Source organism: Salmo salar, chromosome 26, assembly GCF_965601325.2.
Source record: "Salmo salar chromosome 26, fSalSal1, whole genome shotgun sequence".
NCBI lineage: Eukaryota > Metazoa > Chordata > Actinopteri > Salmoniformes > Salmonidae > Salmo > Salmo salar.
The window spans coordinates 20,839,969-20,866,690 of record NC_138316.1 but is presented as its reverse complement, the minus strand read 5'-3'; the positions used below and the strand labels follow the sequence as shown (position 1 = coordinate 20,866,690).

The 26,722-nt window shown below is 43.7% G+C and overlaps 1 protein-coding gene across 1 annotated transcript; it reads right to left on the bottom strand.

The window, feature by feature from the left end:
* LOC106587345 (retinal dehydrogenase 2) lies at positions 1–24,328 on the bottom strand. The gene is made up of 13 exons (XM_014175666.3): positions 24,111–24,328; positions 13,257–13,361; positions 12,591–12,731; positions 9,415–9,544; positions 7,616–7,677; positions 6,751–6,879; positions 6,369–6,482; positions 3,102–3,204; positions 1,703–1,887; positions 1,238–1,402; positions 859–1,016; positions 547–621; positions 1–347 (listed from the first exon to the last, which is right to left on the bottom strand). The coding sequence occupies exons 1-13, from the start codon at positions 24,231–24,233 to the stop codon at positions 275–277; spliced, it is 1,563 nt and encodes a 520-aa protein (XP_014031141.1). The 5' UTR covers positions 24,234–24,328; the 3' UTR covers positions 1–274.
* Positions 24,329–26,722: the final 2,394 nt, after the last annotated feature.

The window sequence follows — 26,722 nt, the reverse complement described above, 5'->3', positions numbered from 1 at the left end:
GGGTGATGGCAGTAGGTGGAGTAGAGGTTTGGTGTGAACTTGAGACTGCCAGTGGACACCGGGCTGATGGAGACAGCTGATGTTGATGTGAGGACTGCCCATGGGAGGTGAGGGAGAAGAGTGGGCAGGGAGTTTTCACAGCCAATAGAGTTAGTTGCCCATGTTCATGGCTGGTTGGGATGATCAGTGTGTTTTACCACCACAGACAGACACCCAGACGGTCAGTGGTGCGCCTCAGAGGAAGTCCTCCTCCACTACGTGTGGTGTAGTGGCTTTAGGAGTTCTTGGCTGAGATCTTTATGGTGATGGTCTTCACCTCTGAGTATTCCTTCAGGCCACAATCCCCCCTGCAAACAAACACACACAATGTCAGTTGAAACAGATTTCTAATGAACTGTAGAAAGATTATTGTGTACAAAGGTTCATTTTGGAATATTTTGCAACCAAACTTTTCTCTATTGTAAACACACAGTTTACATGAATACTTGCTTGGCTTTAGTCACACACTTTCAGACAGTGGGCTAGGAACCAGAAAATAATACTTACAATTCACGCCCGTTGCCAGACATTTTATATCCTCCAAATGGACACTGCGTGCTCAGGGCATTGAAACAGTTTATCCTAAATAGACAAAACATACATCAAACATCAGCTTTTGAGTCTTCTGCATTGTTTAATAATCATGTTGAATGGTAATGCTGTCAAGACTGGTTAAATGAAGAGCATGCTGAGTGGAGTGGAGTTGAATACTGTATGAGCTATCGTTTAAAAAGCTACAGTAATATGAGTCAACCTTTTCTACGATCTATGGGGTTAACCTGGGACACATAGATAGTTATGATGATGAGAGGGTCTTACCAGACGGTGCCAGCCTGCATGGCTGTGGAGATGGTCATGGCTTTGGTGATATCGCTGGTGAACACAGCTGCCACCAGGCCGTACTCTGTGTTGTTGGCCCTTTCAATCACCTCATCAATAGTCTTGAACTTCATGATCTGCTGAACTGGTCCAAAGATCTGTAGTGTGTAAGATGACATGTTGAAACATTCCATGATGACATGCTTGCTTAGTCACACCATTAAGTATGTGGGGGGCGAGGCCATTAATAGACATTTGAACTTATTTGGAAACCACCTTCCGTAAAAAATCATAGGGCATGGAAAGTCATACTGTGTTTCAGTCATACTGGCAGTTTTAGTCATACTTTGTATCAGTCATTCAGTGTACCAGTCAGTACCTCCTCTTTTGCGATGCGCATGTCATCCTTGACATTGGAGAAAACAGTGGGCTCGATGAAGAATCCTTTCAGGCCCAGGGCTTTGCCTCCACATTCCAGCCTGGCTCCCTCACTGATGCCACTTTGAATAAACTCCAGCACGCGGCTCTGCTGCTCCTGGCTGATCTGGATTAAGAGAGAGGAGAGGAGAGGAGAGGAGAGGAGAGGAGAGGAGAGGAGAGGAGAGGAGAGGAGAGGAGAGGAGAGGAGAGGAGAGGAGAGGAGAGGAGAGGAGAGGAGAGGAGAGGAGAGGAGAGGAGAGGAGGAAATAAGAAGGAAAGCCAAAGGAGTATATTTAACATACAGTAAATAAAATACATTATATTTGGTCATGCACATATTGAGTCGATAGCTGATATGTTTTGTCATAGAGGGTATTGTTTGACTCCTCCCTCCTTGCAGGGTTCTATGGCCCTCTATCCTCACCTGTGGACCCTGCTCCGTGGTGGGATCGAAGGGGCTTCCTACTGTCCTCCTCTTGGCCCTCTCCACACTCCTGCGCACAAACTCCTCATAGATGGGCTCTTCTACGAAGATACGAGAGCCTGCAGTGCAGCACTGGCCTGCATTGAAGAACACTCCCTGGTGGGCCTGCTCCACAGCTAGATCCACTGAGGAAGAGGATGAAGAGGAAGAGAGGGGCTCAGTATACAGTTCATTTTAGCGGTATGTGGTAGAATATTACAACATATTGAAAAATGTTGACTAAATTCCATATGGTTCTTATAAATTACATGAATTAAAAGTGAATATCATTAAGGCACATACACTACAAATGCACAAAATGTATTTTCCAATCATGGTCAGAATGTTTTCTACCACTGTCCAGCTATTCTCTGTGCTGTGCATTTGCTATCTGACACCTGAGAGACAGGCCCCTGCCGTGGCACGCAAGGGGTTAACGGAGCCCAGTGATTTATGGGTCTCGGGCTGATGCAGGCGGCCGCGGCAGGTTCCATTCCCCTGATTTACGGGCCTTGGGGAGCCCCTCTCGCGGCTGCTGAAAGCATTTGAAAGCCCCGGCATCCCCAGTTCTGTGAGACACTTAGAGCTAACATGAGAGCCATCCATCCATTGGTTTTCACAGCCCTGTGAAGCCCAGCGGAAGCTTTTGAAGATGCCAGAGCTCTCACTCCATGTGGACATATCCGCTGTCTCATTTTGCATGTCAGACTAAATTATTGGACAAAACATTGTAGATATTCCCCCTCGACCCTCTATCAAGACAATGTCTTTAAGGCAGGGGTTCCAAAACTTTTTTGTCCTGCGACCCCATTTTGATATCAAAATATTTTCGCGACCCCACCATGTAAAAAAAAAGTCATGTGACAAATCAGTCTGACAGTGCTTTTGACAGTATTTCAATCTGAAGGAAGTATGGTTTAAAGTTACTGAAATGCATTAGAAAGATATTGAAAAGTTCAGAAGATCATCAGGCATTCATTTTGTATGATCTTCTGTGTAGAGAAGAACATCATCATTGATGATGTTCTTTTCCTCCCAGTCTGATTTATTGCCTGGTTTTGTCCACTCTATTCTAATGAGTCCTGCACGGCTTGTGGGCATTGTAGAGGCAAACAGTGATGGGCTCATAATATTTTCTGGCAGCTTAAAAGGTTCAAAAGATAGAGCCAAATTTGTAGGAAAAAAAACTGAAACGGCTCTGTTTATTACAACCCCAATCTAGCGCATATTTTATATAATCGTTTCTCTCGCGACCCCATTTTCAAATCAGGCGATGCCACATAGGGAACCCCTACGTCCATCTGGACGACCACCTATGGGGAAACGGGAGGAACTAATAAAACAGTGTCATCAAACTTACAATCAGCGTCTGCAAAAATAATGTTGGGATTCTTTCCTCCTAGCTCCAGCGTTACTCTCTTCAAATTACTCTTCCCAGCTGCTTCTTGGATCAGCTTGCCGACCTGGGGAGGAAACAGGGCTTGGGTTTAGTTTACTCACGCAGACACAAGCAGACCTGTGGCCGGATCACTAAATGGAGGCAGCCATTAAATAGCTTAGCAGGTTGGTTAGGCCCAAAACAAGGGACGCACCACTGGGTCCGCTGAAACACGAGTGTGCCAAACACACAGCCAAAATATCTATTACAGTTTCTGGGAGGCTTCAGCAGGAAAATAAAGTGATGTTTCAGCAGCGAACAGCATCTCTTGTTTAATCAAGCGCAGGAAGAAGCAACCACAGGTTGTGTGGGTGGCAGCAGCAGCCTGGGCTTGTGGCACATTGAAGTACCTAACTGTGAAAAGTTGTAAAGTGGTGCCTGTTTGGTGCGACGTGGGCCTACACTGCCCTGGCTGGCAGCGCTGAATGTTGAGGATGATCTGAGGAGTTGGGAGTGTTTATCAAATAGCAGCAAGAGCTTTCCTTTCGACTTCTCTGTTCACAATTTCCCCCTCATCAAAAGTGCTGCTCTCACCATTATCCAAATACTGCTGAATTCCACAGCCCTTTCCCGTCTCCCTCCAGACTCACACAGTGGAGACGTGTAAAAACAGTGGTTCTCTAGTAATGCATGGCGTGAGCTCTCAGTGAAAGTGAATCCCTTGTGAGTATTTGAGTCTGCCCAGCTGCTCTTATTATACTGATGTATTGTATTGACCCCAACATTATTTCTCAACACCATGAGATGAGATATACCCTTATTACATAGAGACAAGCCTGAGAAAGAGAGCGAGCAGCATTCATAACCATAAACCAACAAGCACACTTCCTGTCCACCCAGGAGTCACTGACACACATGATTTTATTTTCCAGGAGATAGTGAGAAGCGCTGGGAGAAGATAGAGGGAGTCAAGGGAGGAAGAAAAAACCCTTCTGAGACACCACCACCACCACCCCCCCCCCCCCCCCCCGTGGAAAAGAATGATGCTTCATCTCTTCGCACGAACAATGTTTAGCACTGGAATGTCTCCCTTTCCCAATATTGCCAGACTGCGTTATTCTGTGTTAGGAAATGAGCAGGGCAGCCTGCTGAGTGTTCTGCTTGGAGTGGTAGAGCAGTTGTGTGATAGGGACAGCAGGACAAACCTTCCTCTGGCAGGCAGGCAGCAGGCAGGCAGAACGCTCTCTAAAGCTGTCCTGGCTGTCGCTGTCTTTGATGGCGGGGCTCAAGGGGTGCTGACTAACATGACGTTAGCGTGCATTCACTCAAGTGTAAAGGAGAGACGCTGGGCTTGCTCCCACTTGGGCCGCTACTGTGGAGAGTCACAGCCCTGTGTGTGTGTGAGTACAAGGATGAGGCACCACTGACGCAATGGCCACCTGAAAACACACCCCCCTACAAGCCTCTACCCATCCACCCCTCTACCCCCTCCAGCCTCTCAGAGGATGCTGTGTCCACTGTCCCCTCTCGCCCGGTGTGACTGAAACCCAGGGTGACTCACAGTCTGGGCATCTACATTCTCTCACAGCAGCGCTTCATCCACTCTGTAATTGACTCCAGATCACAGGAAACAACAGAGAAAGCCGTTAAAGACAACTGGCCACTTTTTTGGGAAATGTTCTGTAACCGCCGATGGTAAAAAAGAAAGAGGAAGGCTAGTATGTGTGTGCTGCCTGGTAGCATGTAAAGTGATGGTGGACAAAGCCCTGTGGATGTTCATTGGTTAGGTAATGGAGCATTGATCAAATGATTAAATGACTTAAGTTCGGGCTGCATGAATGGACTCTGAGGATCAATTGAAACCCGATTCACTCTCATTAACTTTATTACTGCATTCAGGTTCTCATTAATAACCGTTCAGATGATTTGGACATCTGGGTCTTTGTCATCCTTACAGTGCTTGACAGAGATGTTGCAACATTGATGTAAAAATTTTTTTTACAAATGTACAAATCCCTTATATTCTCAATAAAGGCCTGGATTTGATTCAACCACACAATTGAAATAAATATTTTTCTCCATAGTATGTGAGTTTGCTTTGGTTACAGTGTTTCTGTTTGTCCCCTTATCACCAAGAGCAATCTATTATGTCTGCACATGCATAGCAGTGTTGGTGGGTGCTGAATACCACACACAAACAGTCACTCTCCTCCCTTTCTCTCCAAACAGATCCCCAGAGTCAAAGCAAAGACACTATAAACTCTAGGGCTTCTCTAAACACTACAAAACCCTGTTTCATTTACGACAGATACACGTGAAATATACGCAGGTCATTTCAAAACATATAAAATCCGTCGATTTATGGCGCTTCATAATTATGTTAAGATTACTGTACGTGCTCTTACTGCCTGAGGGGGTACATTTGTGGTTAGCAATAACAGATGTTTATAAAATGATCTACATGAATGGAATTGGCTGTCATTCTGACTGATCACACAAGACGGAGGAATGCAATCCAACCACAACATCTCCTAATGCTCACTGCCTAACACGGTGTGGCCTTGATCATTCCTAGTTTTCCATCAACATTTTTCCACTATGAAGGAGGCTGTTTTTCCAGGGACCTGATAGAGAACTCAATGTCTGTAAGGTACAGTAGCAGGTTGTCATTACACTGGCTGGGACACTTATGAACCAGTTTGTCTGTGACTGGTCTATGTATGTCAGTATATGTACAGTATGTCTATGGTGTGTGTGTGTGTGTGTGTGTGTGTGTGTGTGTGTGTGTGTGTGTGTGTGTGTGTGTGTGTGTGTGTGTGTGTGTGTGTGTGTGTGTGTGTACAGTGTAGATGTGTGTGTGTGTGTGTGTGTGTGTGTGTATGTGTACAGTGTAGTTGTGTGTGTGTTTGTGTATGTGTACATTAGTGTGTCTGTGTGTGTGTGTGTATGTGTACAGTGTAGATGTGTGTGTGTGTGTGTGTATGTGTACATTAGTGTGTCTGTGTGTGTGTTAAAGTCCAGCAGCAGACTGCTCACCTCTGATCCCCCTGTGGTGAGAAGTAATGACAGGGCACGCAGCTTATGTAAGACCCCGTTTGTTTGTCATTTAGACTTCAATACAGGAAGCCAATGTCCCCTAATTACACAGCCCTGCATCTCTGCTGCTCTGCACATGTTGGTCACTGTGTCACTAAAGAAAGCAATAGGGACAGTGGATTATCCGTCAATCGTTTTGTTCAGGGAAATTACCTCAGTTGATCCTGTGAAAGCCACTTTGTCTATGCCCATGTGCGAAGCAATCGCAGCTCCTGCCGTTGGCCCGAATCCTGGCAAAATATTGACGACTCCCGGTGGAAACCCGGCCTGTCAAAACAATATGAGAGGAAACAAGCTTTAGAGGAGAGGACAGGAGAGCCAAGCAAAACCACAGGCAGTGTGGGGGAATCCGGACCCAACCCAACCTCCCTACCAGCAGACCAGAGAGAATGGACAGAACATCAAAAAGACAAGAGGCGAGAGAGACACACTGTATCAGTGAAGGGGAGAGGCCGAACACAGAGAGAAGACATGGAGGATGTGGATAAAGAGGCTCTAAGGATTGGGTTACTGTGGTGATTGTGCTGTACTATACCTCTTTGACCAGAGATCCGATGTACAGGCAGGTGAGGGGAGTCTGCTCAGCAGGCTTCAGGACCACTGTGTTCCCACAGGCCAGTGCTGGACCTAGCTTCCACGCAGTCATCATCAGTGGGAAGTTCCACTGTAGACACAAACACCCCCCACATACACAGGACATCAGACTCTTGACAAAGGGCGCTCACTCATACTCAATAACTCGGCACTGCTCTCCCTGCTCTCCCACACATTCCGTCGCTTACTCACTCATAGACTCTCACTTTCACTTGCCCAACATAGTCATGACAGGAAATGTTCTCTCGCCCTATCTATTCTCTTCCCACATCACTGAGAAAACAAGGAAATTGCAACACATGTGCAGTACTTAGAGCGTGTCATGGTACTACACAGGCTGGTGTTATTTCTACTTTACACTGAACCCCAGTAGGCCTCAGCACAGACCCACACACGCTTCCTCAAGCTCTTGCACAATCAATGCTCTGTTCTTACTTCTGTCCTCCTATCCCTTGTCTCTTTCATAGTGCCCCCCCTCTTTCTCTCTCTCCCCCTTCCTCCTCCCCTCTCTCTCTCTCTGAGCTTATACTGACCTGACACAGTCTCTTTCTCAGGCTGCCAACAGATTTACCCAAATATACACTCACTGATAAGCACGTCAGAGACCTCCAGGAACCTGCACAATATGTTTTAACAAAGGGGTTGACTCTGTCCCAGACCTCACAACCACCACCATCCCAACACCTTTCCTTCTATCCACCTCTCTCTTCATATTGAGTGGGAAGCTTTGCAGATGTGGGAGAGTGACTGTTTGATTTGTCCTCTGAGACTAGCCATCTGAATAGAAAACAAACTGGCACACTCACAGGGATGATCTGTCCACACACTCCTATGGGCTCGAGTCTAGTGAACGTAAGATAGTCTCCATCTGTAGAGGAACACACAAGAACAAGGCTCGTTACTATCCTCTGCTCTAGCTGGGTTTGGGAGGTGAGCATGTATGAGACATTAGCAGAGCAGTGACCGGATGACACATCAAAACACCAGGTGTCCTTGTTGTGCTTTTTACCAACACAATTCATCTTGATCTAAAAAGGCAATACATCACACAGTACCATTCTTTTGTTACACTACATTGAGCAAAATGATACGTGTGACTCTGTTTAAAGTCAGAAGAAAGCAGTGGGTATTAAGTTGGAAGGGTAGTTTCATTCCTCTTACATTACCAGAGTAAAGGAAGATACATGTTGAGGGTGTGCCATGTTTATTCGTTCCCTACAACAGTAGTAATAACAATCGCTATTGAGTGGTAGAAAACGGAACAGTGTTTATTACAATAGAGTTATGTGATGTTCATGAGAACAGGATGGCTAAGGCCTCAGCTGATGAAACATTGCTCCAGAGAGGAGGAGGAGGAGGAGCTTGGACCTGGAACTAAGGCCTCAGCTGATGAAACATTGCTCCAGAGAGGAGGAGGAGGAGCTTGGACCTGGAACTAAGGCCTCAGCTGATGAAACATTGCTCCAGAGAGGAGGAGGAGGAGGAGCTTGGACCTGGAACTAAGGCCTCAGCTGATGAAACATTGCTCCAGAGAGGAGGAGGAGGAGGAGCTTGGACCTGGAACTAAGGCCTCAGCTGATGAAACATTGCTCCAGAGAGGAGGAGGAGGAGGAGCTTGGACCTGGAACTAAGGCCTCAGCTGATGAAACATTGCTCCAGAGAGGAGGAGGAGGAGGAGCTTGGACCTGGAACTAAGGCCCAAGGGTGGACTGGCCAAGTGCTTCATCTTCCCTGGTGGCCAAGATAAGAACATCGCTGACATCTCAACATCATCCAGGCCACAGAAACAGGTCTGTTTGTTTGTTCTGTAACACTGCTGCACATTGGAATAGTGCTCAAGCCAAATTCTGAACAAGCTGAGGACTGGCTGGGTTTGGTGAAGAAACACAGGAGGGGCTTGAAGAGCGACCAGACCACAGTGCTAATCTCAGGAGGTTGTCAGTACTAGTACTGTTTTCTTAGGTCCTCTGTGTTCTTGGCTACTAAACAATGACTTAACATGCCTGTTAAAAGAGTGTGGATGACTTATATAGACTCCCTAATGCCAGGCCCTCAATGAGCAGACCCCATCTTGTCCTCAGGTGGGTCCCTGAGAACCAACTTCTACCCCAACACCACCCCAACCTACCCAACTCCTCACCCAGCTAATGGCTGCTCTATGACAGAGCTGCGGAGTGGCTGTCCTAACTCCTATAGACTCCCCATCGCGCCGTTTTCAAACGGCTAAATTAGCCAGAACAGCCAGCGGCCCTCGCTCTTTAGTCCTGTCACTGGGCTCCACTGGTGGCAGTCTCAACAGGAGGGCGACCATTAAGGCTCAGATTTACAACTGGCCAGGGAGCAGCCATGTTTACCCTCACATCACCTCTGTGCCCTCAGTGCAGCTCATCTCCCGTCCCGCAGGCCCCCAGAGAGAAGCCTGGTGCTCCGCTTATCTGCTGCTAGCTAACTAGTAATCTTCACCTGGTACTGGCATCTACCACATACCTCTGACCTGTAACATTCTGCCTGGGTTCTAGTTCGTTGAAATTGAAGAGAATATGAATTCAATGTGCTTTTCGCTACATAACCCACAGTCAGGAAGCCTGAGTTGGAATGGACTTACCCATTGGAATGGACGTTCCATGGATCTTGTCTGCGTATCCAGCATAGTATCTGAGCGTCTTTATGGTTCCCTGGAGGTCCACAAACAGGGTGGGCAGGAAAGGCTTCCCACTGTCCATGGACTCTATAGTCTGGAGAGAAATATATATTAAAACACAATCTTTGTCTTTTTGTTTTTTCCAAGAAACAGTGGGTCTTAACATTATCTCCGGGGGGAAACGTGATACTGAAATAACATCATGCTACAGTGCCTATAAGTTATAAATCATCCTTTAAATCTTAGGGTTATTAGGTTGATTTAACACTATTATAACCACATGGGCAAAAACGTAGTGCTTTTCTCCGGCATCTTTTAAAACAGTGCCTTGTTTTGACATCTCTCTTTCACAATACGTTTGTTTTAAATCTTTTTTTAAAACATTAATTATTGGAAGCATATGCTTTAAATTGAAAACATCTATGTTAATGTAAAGTGACATAGGATGTCTGGAAAGGTGCCTAAAAGATACAAGTTATTATTAGTATTATTATTTACAGTAACAAATTGACACATTTATATTTTAAGGGGGTCTGGTATTATAAAGATCCTTCTCTGATCTTCCGTGGTACATTACATGGCCATTAATATGGAGTTGCTCCCCCTTTTGCTGCTATAACAGCATCCACTCTTCGTGGAAGGCTTGCCACTAGATGTTGGAGCATTGCTGCCGGGACTTGCTTCCATTCAGCCACAAGAGCATTAGTGAGGTTGGGTGTTGGACTATTCAGCCTGGCTCGCAGTCAGAGTTCCAATTCATCCCAAAGGTGTTCGATGGGGTTGAGGTCAGGACTCTGTGCAGGTCAGTCAAGTTCTTCCACACTAATCTTGACAAAGTATTTCTGTATGGACCTCGCTTTGTGCACGGGGGGCATTGTCATACTGAAACAGGAAGAGCCTTCCCCAAACTGTTGCCACCAAGTTGGAAACACAGAATCATGTAGAATCTCATTGTATGCTGTAGAGTTAATACTTCCCTTCAATGGAACTAAGGGGCTTAGCCTGAACCATGAAAAACAACCCTAGACCATTATTCCTCCTCCACCAAATGTTACATTTGGCACTACGCATTCGGGCAGGTAGCATTCTCCTGGCATCTGCCAAACCCAGATTTGTCCGTTGGACTGCCAGATGGTGAAGCTTGATTCATCACTCCGGAGAACGCATTTCCACTGCTCCAGAGTCCAATGGCGGTGAGCTTTACACCACTCCAGCAGACACTAGGCATTGCGCATGGTGATCTTAAGCTTGTGTGCGGCTGCTTGGCCATGGAAACCCATTTCATGAAGTTCCCGACGAACAGTTATTGTGTTGACGTTGCTTCCAGAGGCAGTTTGGAACTCGGTAGTGAGTGTTGCAAACGAGAACTGACGATTTTTACTCGCTACACGCTTCAGCACTCAGCGGTCACGTTCTATGAGCTTGTGTGGCCTACGACTTCGCAGCTGAGCCGTTGTTGCTTTTAGAGGTTTCCATTTCACAATAACAGCACCTACAGTTGACTGCGGTAGCTCTAGCAGGGAAGAAAGTTGACGAACTGACTTGTTGGAAAGGTGGCATCCTATGACGGTGCCACGTTGAAAGTCACTGAGCTCTTCAGTAAGGCCATTCTACTGCCAATGTTTCTCTATGGAGATTGCATGACTGTGTGCTCGATTTTATACAACTGTCAGCAATGGGTGTGACTGAAATAGCCGAAGCCACTAATTTGAAGGGGTGTCCACATACTTTGTATATACAGTGCCTTCGGAAAGTATTCAGACCCCTTGACTTTTTCCACATTTTGTTAGGTTACAGCCGTATTCTGTAATCTACACACAATACCCCATAATGTCAAAGCAAAAACAGGTTTTTAGAAATTTTTGCAAATTTACATAAATATTCAGACCCTTTACTCAGTACTTTGTTGAAGCACCTTTGTCAGCAATTACAGCCTCGAGTCTTCTTGGGTATGACGCTACAAGCTTGGCACACCTTTATTTGGGGAGTTTCTCCCATTCTTCTCTGCAGATCCTCTCAAGCTCTGTCAGGTTGGATGGGGAGTGTTGCTGCACAGCTATTTTCAGGTCTCTCCAGAGATGTTCGATTGGATTCAAGTCCGGGCTCTGGCTGGGCTACTCAAGGACATTCAGAGGTTCTCCAATCTCCACAGAGGAACTCTAGAGCTCTGTCAGAATGACCATCGGGTTCTTGGTCACCTCCCTGACCAAGGCCCTTCTCCCCAAATAAAGGTGTGCCAAGCTTGTAGCGTCATACCCAAGAAGGCACGAGGCTGTAATTGCTGACAAAGGTCCCATGTGGCTCAATTGGTAGAGCATGGTGTTTGCAACACCAGGGTTGTGGGTTTGATTCCCATGGGGGACCAGTAAGGGGGAAAAAAATAAAAAATGTATGCACTCATGCTCTGGATAAGAGCGTCTGCTAAATGACTAAAATGTAAATGTAATTGCTCAGTTTGGCCAGGTGGCCAGCTCTAGGAAGAGTCTTGGTGCTTCCAAACTTCTTCTAATTAAGAATGATGGAGGCCACTGTGTTCTTGGGGACCTTCAATGCTACAGAAATGTTTTGGTACCCTTCCCCAGATCTGAGCCTCGACAAAATTCTGTCACGGAGCTGTACGGACAATTTCTTTGACCTTATGGCTTGGTTTTTGCTCTGACATGCACTGTCAACTGTGGGACCTTATATAGACAGGTGTGTGCTTTTCCAAATCATGTCCAATCAATTGAATTTACCACTGGTTAACTCCAATCAAGTTGTAGAAACATCTCAAGGATGATCAATGGAAACAGGATTCACCTGAGTTCAATTTCGAGTCTCATAGCAAAGGGTCTGAATACTTATGTAAATATATATAAATTATTATTATTTTTTAAATTAGCAAAAGTCCTCAAAACCTGTTTCTGCTTTGTCATTATAGGGTATTGTGTGTAGATTGCTAAGGATTTTTTATTTATTTAGGGTTAGGGTTAGGGTTAGAATAATCAATTTTAGAATAAGGCTGTAACGTAGCAAAATGTGAAAAAAAGTTAAGGGATCTGAAAATGTTCCTAAGGCACTGTATAGTGTATGTTTCTTTGAGCATGTTGCTAAAACGAAGAAGTCCAGGATCTGGACTTTGAGCACTGTGGTAGACTCACTGCTAGATAGGCACTGTCCCTCTCCACCAGGTCAGCCAGTTTAGCCAGCAGTCTACCCCTTTCTGACGCATCCATCCTCCGCCACACTGAACCAAGGGTGAAGGCCAGCCGGGCCGCCTGCACCGCCTTGTCCACATCAGCCTGTAGAAGAGAAACAGTTTAATGATTGAATCAGCCTGAGGTAGAGAAACAGAGAAACCGTATCCAGTATGCGGTTTAATGATAGAACCTTATCCAGTTAACAGGTGTTTCTCCACCTCCACTGAGACAAATAAAATGTGTCTGTCTATTCCGAATGATACTTAATGGATCTTCCATTAGCATGTTTAAGGCTTGTTCTGCTTCAGTTATTCCACACAGAGGTGCTGATTTAGGAAAGGAGAGGAGGAACAGTCGAGCCAGAGAACCAAACCACATTAGACTAAACTCCCAACCCGTTTGCTTTCCTTATTTTTTGGACACATAACTCACACATGGACAATGCATGAAGGAGGGGATGCCAGGGCAGAGGTGGTAGGAAACACATGTGGGAAACCCAAGCGTAGCTCTGTATAACAAACATCTAATCCTCAAGCACTCCAAGGGAAAATACCTGTGTTTTCATTTCTGAAAATATAAGATATGGGAATGCAGAAACTACAGATTTGTTATTATTTTCTACAATACCTTCTCTGCTTCTTGGACCTCACAGATCTGCTCTCCGCTGGCGGGGTTGTAGACTGGGAAGGTCTTTCCGCTCACAGAGTCTTGCCACTCATTGTTGATGAAAATCTGCAGGGAGAAAAGATGCAGCGTTCAGTACACAGGATGGAGAGGCCCATGTGAGAGGGAAAATCTGGTTCTAGGAGCAGCTCTGTTTCTCTCCAGACACTATTCAGCCATTCCTGCTCTAAAGAGGGGGCCCTGGTATAACATTTTACTTGTGCAGTTTTCTCAACACACAAATTCTCAATCAAGACAGAAGTATTTATCTGATCAAATAAGAAATGTACTGTTAAAAAACATGATGTGTTTTATGATTAGATTATTGGGATCAGTTTGAGAGGGAGCATAATTGGAAGGTTGATGTCCAAAGTGAATCATTGCATTGTGTGTTATATTATTCAATAAAAATTTATTGTTTTCTTACTGTGGTGCAAATAAACCAATAATCTATTCAGTAACTAATTGTAGTTCCTGATAAAAAAGTCTAGTGAGAGTGAGCCTGGTTCCTTCCAGTGCGTCTCAGTTTTTGTGTAAGGGAGGGAGGGAGGCAGGCAGGCAGGCAGGCAGGCAGGGAGGGAGGGAGGGAGGGAGGGAGGGAGGGAAGGAGGTAAAGGGAAGAATCTGTGGAAATGTGGACAGAGATTTCTGCCTGCCCGGCATGGCTCTCTGGGGAGTACTCCAACATCCAGACAAAGAGGTGGGGGAGAGATAAATCCCTATCAGACACTAGACACCCCCTCAATCTCTCACACACACACACGTACGTGCGCACACACACACACACACATACACATACACACACACAGAGAGAGAGACACACGTTTCACAACATCGCTGCTCGTTTATGAGATCATAAAACACGGGCCACACTTGGTTTCTGAGATGCGTTAAAGCAAGCCGTCCGTTAAACAACCACCTGGGATTCCAAACGGACTCTTTTCAAGCTCGATAAAGACCCAAAGAAAAATAAATGTTTAGACAAATAACAGAAATGGGACATATCTCAAGGAATTTGCCTGAGAGAATATGTTTAATAACAGTCATGTGAGCTTTTTAAAAAAAAGACCCCTAACAAAGTGGTGTGATTTGATCATACAAATGTGACGGATGTCTTATGTAAGAGTAAGGTAAATAGAAGATGTCTCAGTCCCGTTGGCTTATTGACATGTTTTGGTCTATCACAGCGCCTCCTCAGACACTGTTTTTAATTGATGTCAGTCTGTCTGATAGATGGGGTGTTAAGAAAACATCTGCTGGCTTCAATCCTCCTGTATACACATCTGCTCTTACCATACTTTTATTTGAGAGGGAGAAAAGATACACTGAGAGCAGAACTGAAAGCAGGGTTCAAGTGTCCCGCTGGCCCAGGCCTCTCTAGCTCTCCAACATGGTTACCAACGTAAACTTAGAGGCTTAAGTACAATTTAATTGGCTGTAAACTGTGAGGAGTGTTTACTTTAGGGCAGGTATAAAATGCCAGCGCGCTTGGAAACCATTGAAGACTCAGCACACAGACATCACTCTCACTCCCTTCCACTTACTCTCTCCTACAGTTGGCTGCTTTACAAGAAGAACCTTGCACATGAATAACTCATGTTTGAGTGTTTTAGGTGTTCGGTATCTGCCTGTACCACTCTGTGGGCCATACCATACAGCCTTGTATACCACTTCAATGAATCTGCATTAGCCTGCCCTGAACGCTTCCTCACACACACAACAGATAGAAACAGGCCCGCTGAGGGTCCTCGTCCAACACATCTAAGCACAGCACACAAAGTGGGCCCACGGCCATTTCAGACAGCAGAATCAACACAGGCCCCCAGTGGGCTCTCCCCCATCCACAACCCAGTCTTTATTAGTGGGCTCTCTCCCGGCCACAGCTCAGCCTTCTCAGTGAGTTCTCTCCCAGCCCATCCAAACTAAGTGTTCTCAGACGCCTTCCATCGGGGGCCACCTTTAATCTGACTCTCATTAAGAGCACTTCATAAAAGTGTCAGTGACGACGAGGAGCTGAGGGCCTGCTACAAAAACAGAAAGCCCTATAGAGCACGGAATTAGTTTTAAAATTTATAGGGGCCACTGTAGTGGAACGCCCTAAATCAGGGGAGCCCCCTGACAGCCCCGACAGTCTGAGCAAGAATGCAGTCCATGGGTAGCTTTATGCACGGCGTAACCCCTCTCACAAGGCACCGCCGAAGGAGAGGGGATAAAACAGGGGAACAGTGGACCAGGCCGCCATCTAAATCATGGCTAGAAAAGGACAACCATCAGCCACCGTTTGGCTCGGCCCTCTCGGGGCTCAGGGGGCTGTTAGACTTTTGTCTCGTCCCATTCAGAGAGTTGATTAAGACGACAAGGCTGCACACTAAATCAACTCTCAACGTTTCTTAAAATTGCTTTTAGGTTCATTTAGAAACGAAGGGGAAAAAAACAAAGATGGAAACTCAAGTGCAAAAGTGCAAATTTTGAAATGATGTGTTTTCTTTTTGGTTTCCCATCCCCCCGTGGTGTCCTTGCTCTCACCACACATGGCGGTTTCATTTGTATAGAAATCATTATTCCCATATAAGTACTCACTGCATTTGATAATGAGCCATTATAAATAAATTGACCATGTCTTAGCCCTAATCAAGTCTAGCAAATTGAATAAAATAACTGCTACAGTACTAGTCAAAAGTTTTACTATTTTCTACATTGTAGAATAATAGTGAAGACATCAAAACTATGAAATAACACATATGGAATCATGTAGTAAGGAAAAAATTTTTAAACAAATCAAAATATATTTTAGATTTTAGATTATTCAGAGTAGCCATCTTTTGCCTTGATGACAGCTTTGCACACTCTTGGCATTTACTCAACCTGATTCATGAGATAGTCACCTGGAATGCATTTAAATTAACAGGTGTGCCTTGTTAAAAGTTAATTTGTGGAATTTCTTTGAGCCAATCAGTTGTGTTGTGACAAGGTACGGGTAATATACAGAAGATAGCCCTGTTTTGTAAAAGACCAAGTCCACATTACGGCAAGAATAGCTCAGATAAGTAAAGAGAAATGACAGTTCATCACTACTTGAAGACATGAAGGTCAGTCAATATGGAACATTTCAAGAACTTTGAAAGTTTCTTCAAGTGCAGTCGCAAAAAAACATCAAGTGCTATGATGAAACTGGCTCTCATGAGGACTGCCACAGGAAAGGAAGACCCAGAGTTACCTCTGCTGCAGAATTACCAGCCTCAGAAATTGCAGCCCAAAGAAATGCTTCGCAGAGTTCAAGTAACACACACATCTCAACATCAACTGTTCAGAGGAGACAGTGAATCAGGCCTTCATGGTCAATTTGCTGCAAAGAAACTGCTACTAAAGGACACCAATAAGAAAAAGACACTTGCTTTGGCCAAGAAACACGAGCAATGGACATTAGACCGGTGGAAATCTGTCCTTTGGACTGATGAATCCAAATTTGAGATTTTTGGTTTCAACCGCAGTGTCTTTGTGAGACGCAGAGTAGGTGAACGGATGATCTCCGCATGTGTGGTTCCCACCGTGAAGCATGGAGGAAGAGGTGTGATGGTGGGGGGTGTTTTACTCGTGACACTGTCAAGGCACACTTAGCCAGCATGGCTACCACAGCATTCTGCAGCGATACTCCATCCCATCTGGTTTGCGCTTAGTGGGACTATCATGTGTTTTTCAACAGGACAATGACCCAACACACCTCCAGGCTGTGTAAGGGCTATTTGATCAAGAAGGAGAGTCATGGAGTGCTGCATCAGATGATCTGGCCTCCACAATCACCCGACCTCAACCCAATTGAGATGGTTTGGGATGAGTTGGACCGCACAGTGAAGGAAAAGCAGCCAACAAGTGCTCAGCATATGTGGGAACTCCTTTAAGACTATTGGAAAAGCATTCCAGGTGAAGCTGGTTGAGAGAATGCCAAGAGTGTGCAAAGCTGTCATCAATGCAAAGGGTGCCTACTTTAAAGAATCTAAATTCTAAAATATATTTTGATTTGTTTAACACTTTTTTGGTTACTACATGATTCCTTATATGTTATTTCATAGTTTTGATGTATTCACTATTATTCTACAATGTAGAAAATAGTCAAAATAAAGAAAAATCCTAGAATGAGTAGGTGTGTCCAAACTTTTGACTGGTACTGTATGTCAGTCCCAAAGCCTGTTTTAAGATGATAACTGACATAGGAAAGCTATATGTTGTGTGTATTGTGCAACTAGGAAAGAAAACAAGTGGTGGGATCCAGACCCTCTCACAGTACACCAACATGAAGACAACTGCTAAAAATGCATAGAACCTTTACACTGAATGAAATCAATCGATTTGTGTTTACAAGGAACTGCTTCAAGCTGTGTGGTTTCTTATTATTTGGTAAACACGCAGGCCATTTTGGTATTACAGAAAGTTGGCAGAGTTTGTGCTCCCAGTGCAGCCGTGACATCTGATCCTCCTACAACACAGAGAGAGAGAGCTGCCTGGCGTGGATGGGAACTGGACAGTCTGCAGATAGGTCAACACTTTATGCATGGGCCACAGGACAGCTGCAAACATTTAGCAACCCCCATGTTTTTCTGTTAAAACTGTCAATCTCACAGTGCTGACAGTCCTTGTCTGTTTGGCTGATGAAATGATGAGACATGCGCGCCTGAAGCCCACGATGAACATAAGGGCTACAGAATACAAGTTTCTGATCACGTCAGCGTGGCTCTATTATTCACTATAAAGGGCACAACATTTCAACATGAAAATATGCTCTGCTTATCTACAACATGCTCTCAATGCAATGGGACTAGGTGGTTATCATCTCGACCAAGCAAAAGGTAGATATATTGGGGAGTCCCCTGGGAATACATGTGCAATCAGCAGACATTGAGAAACTAAAGAGTAATGTTCCGTCAGTTCAGTGAATTCAAGGCGCAGTCCTGCTGATCCATTTCTCATCTGCCACTGTGCTCTCTCTGGAGGCTGCTACACAACTGCACTAGGGAGTGAGGGCAGGCAGGGGATGCCAAAGTCCTCACAGCAGCCAGCAAAACATCTGTTTAGCCTCTAGCGTCTTCTCATGGCTCACACGCTTAAGGAATATTTAATGGGACTCATTTCTCGTCCATTTTCGGGAGGCAGGAGAGAGTAAAAAACACATATATGTTTATACACAACAGGCCAAGATTCCACAGCCAGACGGATCCCGATCAGGGCACCTGCAGCTTTCGTCTGCACAGGAAGTTTCATATCCTTTCCTATCACAGGACCTCTATTTCCGTTCTGTTTTCTGGATCTGTTTCAATACATTTATAATTACTACTGTTACAAGCGAGGGGAGGGCATGTGAAACTGGAGCCCAGTTGGTGTTTTTTCCCCAGTCCTCCTGACACCAAAGAACTTTCATGTTTTCCATTCACACACCCAGAGACAATGCCACCCTGCTCTCCTGGGTGTGGAGGGGACGACCCCGCTGTCACCGACTGGCAAACATCTTTGTCTTGACTGTGTGTGTGGTGAGAAAGTTGAATCTGTTCCCCCTCACTCCTTAACGCGAGAAATAGAAATTCAATAGGAAACTGTGTTTGAATATGAATTGTCATTTGTTCAAATGGATGGAACATGCGGGAGTTGAAGTTGGGCAGCACAGCCTCTTCTAAGCAGCCATGTGGTGCCAATGTCTACAGAGTCTGAGATTGACACTTTCACTGAGGTACACTGAGTTTGTCTTTCAATCAGCTGTATCATCTGTGCAGATTTCAAACATAACATTTATCCTAATTAAATAAATATCTGTGTTAAAGAAATAGCCTAATTTCATAAAATAATATTGTGGATATCAAATCCCAGATGTTCATAAAGAGCATAAGCCTTTAAGACTGAAAGACTTAACCATACTTTTCTAAGGGTTCAAATTATCAAATTATTACATTGATGTAAGAATCTAATATTCTATGCTTCCACTACATTCTGTCAGTGGGAGAAATAACACAAATAAATGTAATCTGGGTAGAATATAACTACAGTGATCCACTAGTGATAAGGGGTGACTGGGGCCTGGTGACTATGACTTCATGTCTGGCAGACTTCTGCTCTCTGTGTATCTAAGCCTCTCTAGAGGGGACAGTTTTTTATGGATATCAGAGGATTTATGGAGCCAGCAGTTTTTCACAATGACACCATAAGGATTTACCCGTTCCATGTCAACCGGCCTGAAGACTTAAGGTATAGAAGTTAATGGGATAACCTCCCTGTCACCGGACTTCCTTAAAGAGTGATTAAGAGACAGGCGACGCGATGTTGACGCCTCTGCTCAGACGATAATTTACACTCACTGCACAAACAGCCATTTCACACCGACGGACATATTCATGGTACCGCAAGCTCACCCTGTCACAACCAGGGATGTGTATAACTGCGTTTGTGACTGTGCGTCTGAGAGAAAGAAGGGGGGAGAGTGTGAAACGAGAAAGAGAGGGAATCGGAGTGAGAGCGAGAAGAAGAAAAAGAGAACACTCGCTGTGCTAGTTGTGATAAATCATTCAGGCTCCCAGTATCCTCTACCTTGGGGTTTGTTTGATGTTCATCGCAGTAAGATGGTGGTTTTGAAGTGAAAAACTCCAGAAGTGCAGGTCAGGCTTTGGCAAGGCAGGGCACTGACCCACACTGTGAGACAGGCCCATAATTTACAGCCCAGTGGACAGCACCTAGCATTGGGGAGCCCCAGCCTTCATCTGTACTATCTCAATCAGTGACGGATTGATGGGGCCTCTTCCATTCATCCACACTGACTGACTGACTGGACTTCTCCTCACAGATTAGTTTACAAAACTCTTCCTCGCTTCAATAGACAGGTTATAGGTTCCTATTAGGGCCAAAAGTGTCAGCAATTGCACAATGAGTTAACTTAAGCCAATCTGGAAAATAAAAGCCATTATTTATATTGGGAAGCTATGTAATGAGCAAGGCAACTCCGTCTAGTTAAAGTCTGGTATGTTTGAACATGGTGAAGGTTGCATATGCATAGCTCTTCCTGTTCTCACTGCATTTGACACAGTTGAAAATTAAACCCTATTTGGATTACGGTCCAAATTCCTCTGCCAGGATTCACTGATTTACAGTCCTCATTCCCCACAGTCTATGTATGTTTACAGGTGTAGGATCTTAATTTGAGCACCCTGTTGCTGGAGAACTGCAATGCAGGAAATGTCAAACTTGTGGTGTATTTGAGGTTTTGAAAGGCTTCTGATGTTTGTAATATCCACTTTGAAATGTTCGACTTGATTTTCCCTTACGAAAAATGTATCAACCCCTACAAAAATGTCCATGAATTATAATCCACATAATATTTCACATCTCCTGTTGCTGCAGGATTATTTTCTCAAATCAAGATCCTACATCTGTATTAGTACACTAAACTACAACCGTGCTACAGTGACTCCAGTTACCATTAACTTCAGTTACTTCTGTCCTGCTGTCAATGAGGAATCCCTGCATAACAGTTTTATAGTAAACAATGACAGAAAAAATGTCTATACCTTGGCCGTTCAAACACTATTCAGTGTCATACACACTAAGTATCAATTCAAGCACATTTTGTCAACTCAACTTTGCATTTCCAGGTGTCTCTCTCAACAACTTGAAGGAGAATGTGCCAGAAATGCTCCTTCCCTCCATCTCTAAAGATTTATTCTTCTAGGTGTCTGGTTTAACGACTCCTAATCATTGAGCGGTGTGAGAAGCCACCCGGGCCAGAGAAATCACTCACTAAAACCCTGAGAACACTGGCTCTGTCTCCATTCATTAACTATACACCACACAGTTTATCCTTCTCCTCTCTCTCCCTGCTTTGCAAAAAGCTAAAATCATCAATAAATGCCCATCAGGGTAGGCTAATTTATGGCTTCCGTCGTGGCGCTATCAACCCTGCGGACTACCTCACAGACGGAGAGCTCTAAAGCCGACTCTCCTGTGACCATTCAAGTGCTATGTTTTTATACTAGCTTAGTGTCTTACTACCCAGCTGGTTTCAGGCCACAAGCTATGGTGAAGTGGGGGTAGGGTGGATGGAGGAACCGAGACCCGAGCACCCTCTTTTTACGGCTGTAGCTACAGGAGAGCGGGGGTGTGAAAAAGTGAGATTTTTTTTTATAACAAAGCAAAGGGAGACCTGAGCAGACCTTGCAAAGTCTCACTGATCTGCACAATCCCACGCAGGGAGGGAGATAGCTTAACTGACACGTTCACACAAATGTCTCTTTGACGGCAAACAGTTCATGGCTCAGTGAAAGGGACAAGGGGCAAAACGTCTATGGCGATGACACCTCTCTATCTCACACCTCTCTACAGTCACTGTTGGTGCTAAACATACTATGGGCATATCTTCAGGAACACACTATTGGTAACCTTCATGTGTAAAACAAAACTGTTGACTGAAAAAAATGCATGCCCAGTCATGGTGACTATCTCAAAGTGTATTCATATTCACTTATCAATGATCATGTTTTACAGTACGTAGAAAAAACATCAACATGCTCAAACTCATGTGAGACCAAGGAAACAATTCTAACCCGGAGTGTAAGGAGCTGCGTTACAAGCAAGTTCATTTTCAACTCTCTACTGGACGTCTGGCTGCAAAAGGCAGAGGCACATCACACAACTAGCCTACAAGGAGTGGAAGAATGCATAGGGCTACACAGAGAGCATGCGCCCACAGTCCAGAAGGCCAGCTCTCTCCTAGCTATAGACTCTGCTTGCAGTGTTCATTCTCCCCCTGGCAGGCAGGCGGTGGGGTGGATAGAACATGAACAGGGTGTGAGGAGAGGAGCGCCTGCGTCAGGGGTGGCCATAAATCAGTGATCTCCTGCCCCCCATGTCCACCAAACCAACAGGGACTGGATGATTCAAATTCCTGGGGGTTAATTCACCAAGGCCTGCGCTCCCTAAAGGTTCTTCTATACATTCCACCCTTTGCGTGCATTCTTTTAAATAATACTAAGCATGAGAGAGGTAGAGAGAGGGAAGGAGAGCTGATAGCATGACTGTGCACATAAGGCAGGCATACTAAACCAGCTCTCCTCTTATGGCGAGTAGACCACTGTAAGTTGCTTGTTGCCTCGGCGAAGTGCCCTTTGAACTTACAACAACGAGGTGTGAGGCTAACACTGATTATAACACTGTACTTACATATTGCGCTGTTATGGAGCTCTCCTCAATAAGAAGTGCCCTTTACTCACACTCATGGCAATAAAAGCATTGGATTTCAAACTGCAGAAGCGACCATGCTTCAGGAAACAGACAAACATCCACATATTATACATGTTTGGATGGTGACTCTACAGTCAGGTCCTAGTGATTTGATTACATATATACCAGCATTAAATAAAGGGGAGTTTAGAAATAGCTTATACTGACATCACAGGGCCTACATTATTCACATTAATGTAAAGCCTAAATGTGTAAACAACAATTACCAAAAATATGACACTTTCAGAGGAACCCCTTGGAGTCTGATTCCTGCTATTGCTGTGTAGGCCTAATTAAACGCCCACAGAGCCCATAATAACCAACCACAAGTGTAACCGCACATAAATAAATTCAAATACCATTCAAATACAATTTATAGGCTATAGAGTACACATAAAAAATAAAATATGTAGGAAATATTAGACTTGTGATTGAAATAGGTCTTCACATTTCATTGATGTTCTTGCGTAATTTTGCATGAGGTCAGAAGAGTCATGCGGACTTCTAAGGACAATAATGGACTACAGCACCAAGAGTGCAATTCATTCCGTGAATCTAATAACTTATTCTGAATCACAGTGAAATTAATAGAATTTACAACATGCCTAAGGCGTTCTGAAACCAGTTAAATTGCTTCTTACAGCAGGCAAAGAAACCAAAACCCTCCTCATTTTATGAGGAGGTTGAATAAAATTAGTTTAAATACATATTTTGAAACGAAAAAAGCACACTTAACATAAAATATTATAATATGGCTATAAAATGTATATCAGACCAAACCATGGATTTTTGCAACAACAAAAATATCTTACAAAGTGAATATTTCTAATTCAACCGTCTTTTGAAATTACAGGTGTGAATGAATTTCAGATGTTATGCAAGTGATATAAGATACCTGGGAATCATGTTTCTAATCAATAAATAGTTAATAACATGCGATTATTATCAATCACATAACGGCAGGTTACGGGACGTTTACTCTATCTGGACAGAATTGCATAACGACAACATCCTATCTGAAAAAATGCTGACCTTTACTAAATGACTGCTGTCACCTGTGATAAATACTATTCATTGTAGCCACTGCAGATGACACACAGACTATTTGAGTCATGGTGAATATAAAAGTGAAATAAAAACCACCTGTGCAATATAATTATGTTGGCAACACTGTTAAACATTCAAACATGCCTTGGAGATGACGCTCGATGTGGCCGTATGTGATAACTTTTAGAAGTTTCACTCAGACTGTACGCCACATGTTGATGAGCTATATCCTATGCTATGAGTTGAGCAATGAATGTGAGCAAAGATCTGAAACAAATTTTACGACGGTAAATCCAGAACTTGAATGAACATTTTAAACCTGACTCAATCACCTGTACTGTGGGCAAAGACATTGCCTAAATTGGGCAGTTCCACACTTTGAAATGTGTGCGCTATCTATCATCTACAGACAAATACCTTTTTTTGGGGGGGGGGGGAAATATTCTGCATACGAGAAGAGACATGATACATTGAACATAATATGTGACTCGGAGTAAAAGTTTAAGTTGTTTCACAGACCTTAGTGTACTTGATATCCGCGTTGGGCACCGGCGAGGGCATCAGCTGGAGAGATGCCATGAGCGCAGCGGCATCGGCGTCGGTCTTCACTTCACCAGGGAGTTCGATTTTACTGGATGTCATCGCGCCTGCATCCGTGTGTCTGTAGCAGATGCGTCTTCGTTTTTTTCTACTGATTTCTGATTAGGACTTTGGAATCCTTCCTGTGTTTATAACCAGGTGTCAGCCGCGGTCCATTTTTATTGGGTAGAGAACAGGGCCGTCCTCCTGATAAAATTAAAATCTAGCTTAATTTACATAAACGAACCCAGCCATCCATGTTGGGGAGGGAAAGTACTTATCACAATGTCTCTCGTTATAAGTCAAAAGGAAACGCATTGAAATCGACATGATATCTGTATTGAATAGATAGACCCAGTTTAAACAAACCGACTTACATTTAAGATATTATAATGAATATCCCAATACAAAATGGGATCAGAGTAAGATGTTATAATTGAAGAAGTGGTGCTTGTGGTATTTACGAGATAATTAAACACCTTGGTAAATGGTAAGTGTGAAAGCAATTCCTTAAACGACTATTTAATAAAAACAACATGCACAGACTTGAGCTGTAAAGACTCCACCGTGCGCCTTTAAGTAAACGAACCTTTTTTATATGAAAAAGTGTGAAAGAGAGATTCTGAACTTTTTTCTCTCTAGATATGGGTCTATAATAGGCAAATGTATAGAGTATTTTTAAGTACCCGGATAATTATTTTGTAGCTAACACTTCAATCTATTAATGAAATACCAGTGACCTTATTTCCATAAGAGGTGATAAGAAGCATAAGAATTAATCCTGATGCTGGACTACTTAGAACAAACCCGAATGACATAATGTATTTATTCTTTAGCTACACTTGTCATATTTAAGTGTGATGTCTATGAATAAGGTCCGTTTGCCACACATTTCATCAACTCGCCTGTTACACCATCCTCACAAGGTCTTAAGATGTTATTTAGTGTGGATTTAAAGCCATCACTATTATTTCCTAGTCTGTTGATGAGAGGCATCTCTCCTGTGGTGATAATACCCTGTTAGCATTCACTTCAAACTTCCCAATACACATTTGAACGATTTAAGTCGGCTCAAGCGATGTCTCAAAAATATAAGGAATTACACGGATATTTACACCTCGGGAGTGATGGTAGGCCTACTCAAGATAGGGCTCAAGATAGGGCTATAACAATTTTGGGTTAAAATAGTTAACTAATAAAACCAAAAATGACTGACATCGCATTATTGCTATTGGGTCAAACTTTTTTTTACATTTTAAATGTATGAATAAATCGAGTGATTGGAAGCAAAGCTCTTAAACCGGCATGAGTAATCTCTCATCACGGAGATTTAAAATATAAGGTATAGCCTTTATAATGTTGGTTGGGTGAGCTTATTTGAACTCTCTCATGTGATTCCATGTTTTGATAATACATCTACAGGCTACATGAAATTATTTAATAAGGTAACCTACTAGGAAATCCACAAGGCCTAAATGTAGAATTTCATTCTCTTAAAATACAATGTTCTTGATAGCTTTTTTTAGCAATAACATATTGGATAATCCCACTTTTTATTTATTTATTCCAACCTAATGGCTACTTATTGATGAACATCTATAAAATAGACTATAGGTTACTGTTGTTGGACATCTATCTAGTGGAGAAGATAAATTCTTACTGTGACATTTCCACATGCCTTGAATATATTGACAATCCAAGAAGCGGCTGATAGAATAAAAAAAAGTGGACGGAGTTGTATAATTTGGAAATACCCCGCAGTGGTGCTTTTTCTCCATCACCACAGCTCACTTTTTTCACAGCATGGGCGACACTCCTAACGTGTCTGTTTCACATCAAAGACGACATAGACGAAAAAGTGACATTGATTAATGCAACCAAAACATCCCATCCTCTACCTGTCGCCTCTCCTTTTAAAAGACTACAGGGAGCAAAAGATAAGACATACATGTAGACAGTGCCACTTCCCTGCTACCACTCCACTCATTCTCTGTTCATTGAGCTCCCTCTGTTGGACAGAACATCAACTCCTAACTCGGTCTAACACAGTAACATGACACTCTCTGATCCTAGTTATAATTTCCTTTGGTGGCAACTTGATTGAGCAGAAGGTAGCCTATATGATACCAATGTTTAAAAGGTCAAAAGCCTCGAGGGGATTTCTATTCCCTATGAAATAAATGGCTATTGAATTATCTGAATAGCATTGCTCTATAGGTGTTTGAAGAAACGTATCAGGTATACGTGCAGGCAGTAACCCCTGATATAAGTGCAAGCACCCGTGATACAAGTTAGTATTCAACATCCATCCATCAGAGAATGTTGGGAGATGACGTGGAAAACGGCCACTAGGGGCAACAGTGAGCGATGTTACCTTCAAGCAGGTTTCGTGAGCATCTGCGACTGGTTTCAAAGGTTGCATGTTCGAATCCAGCTATAGAGAGTTGTTTTGATATGTATTGATTAAGCCTACCCCAAACCTTTACAGTTACTTTAACCACTTGGAGTTAGTGCCTAACCTTAAGAATTCAGAGTTGATCCCTAAACGTAAC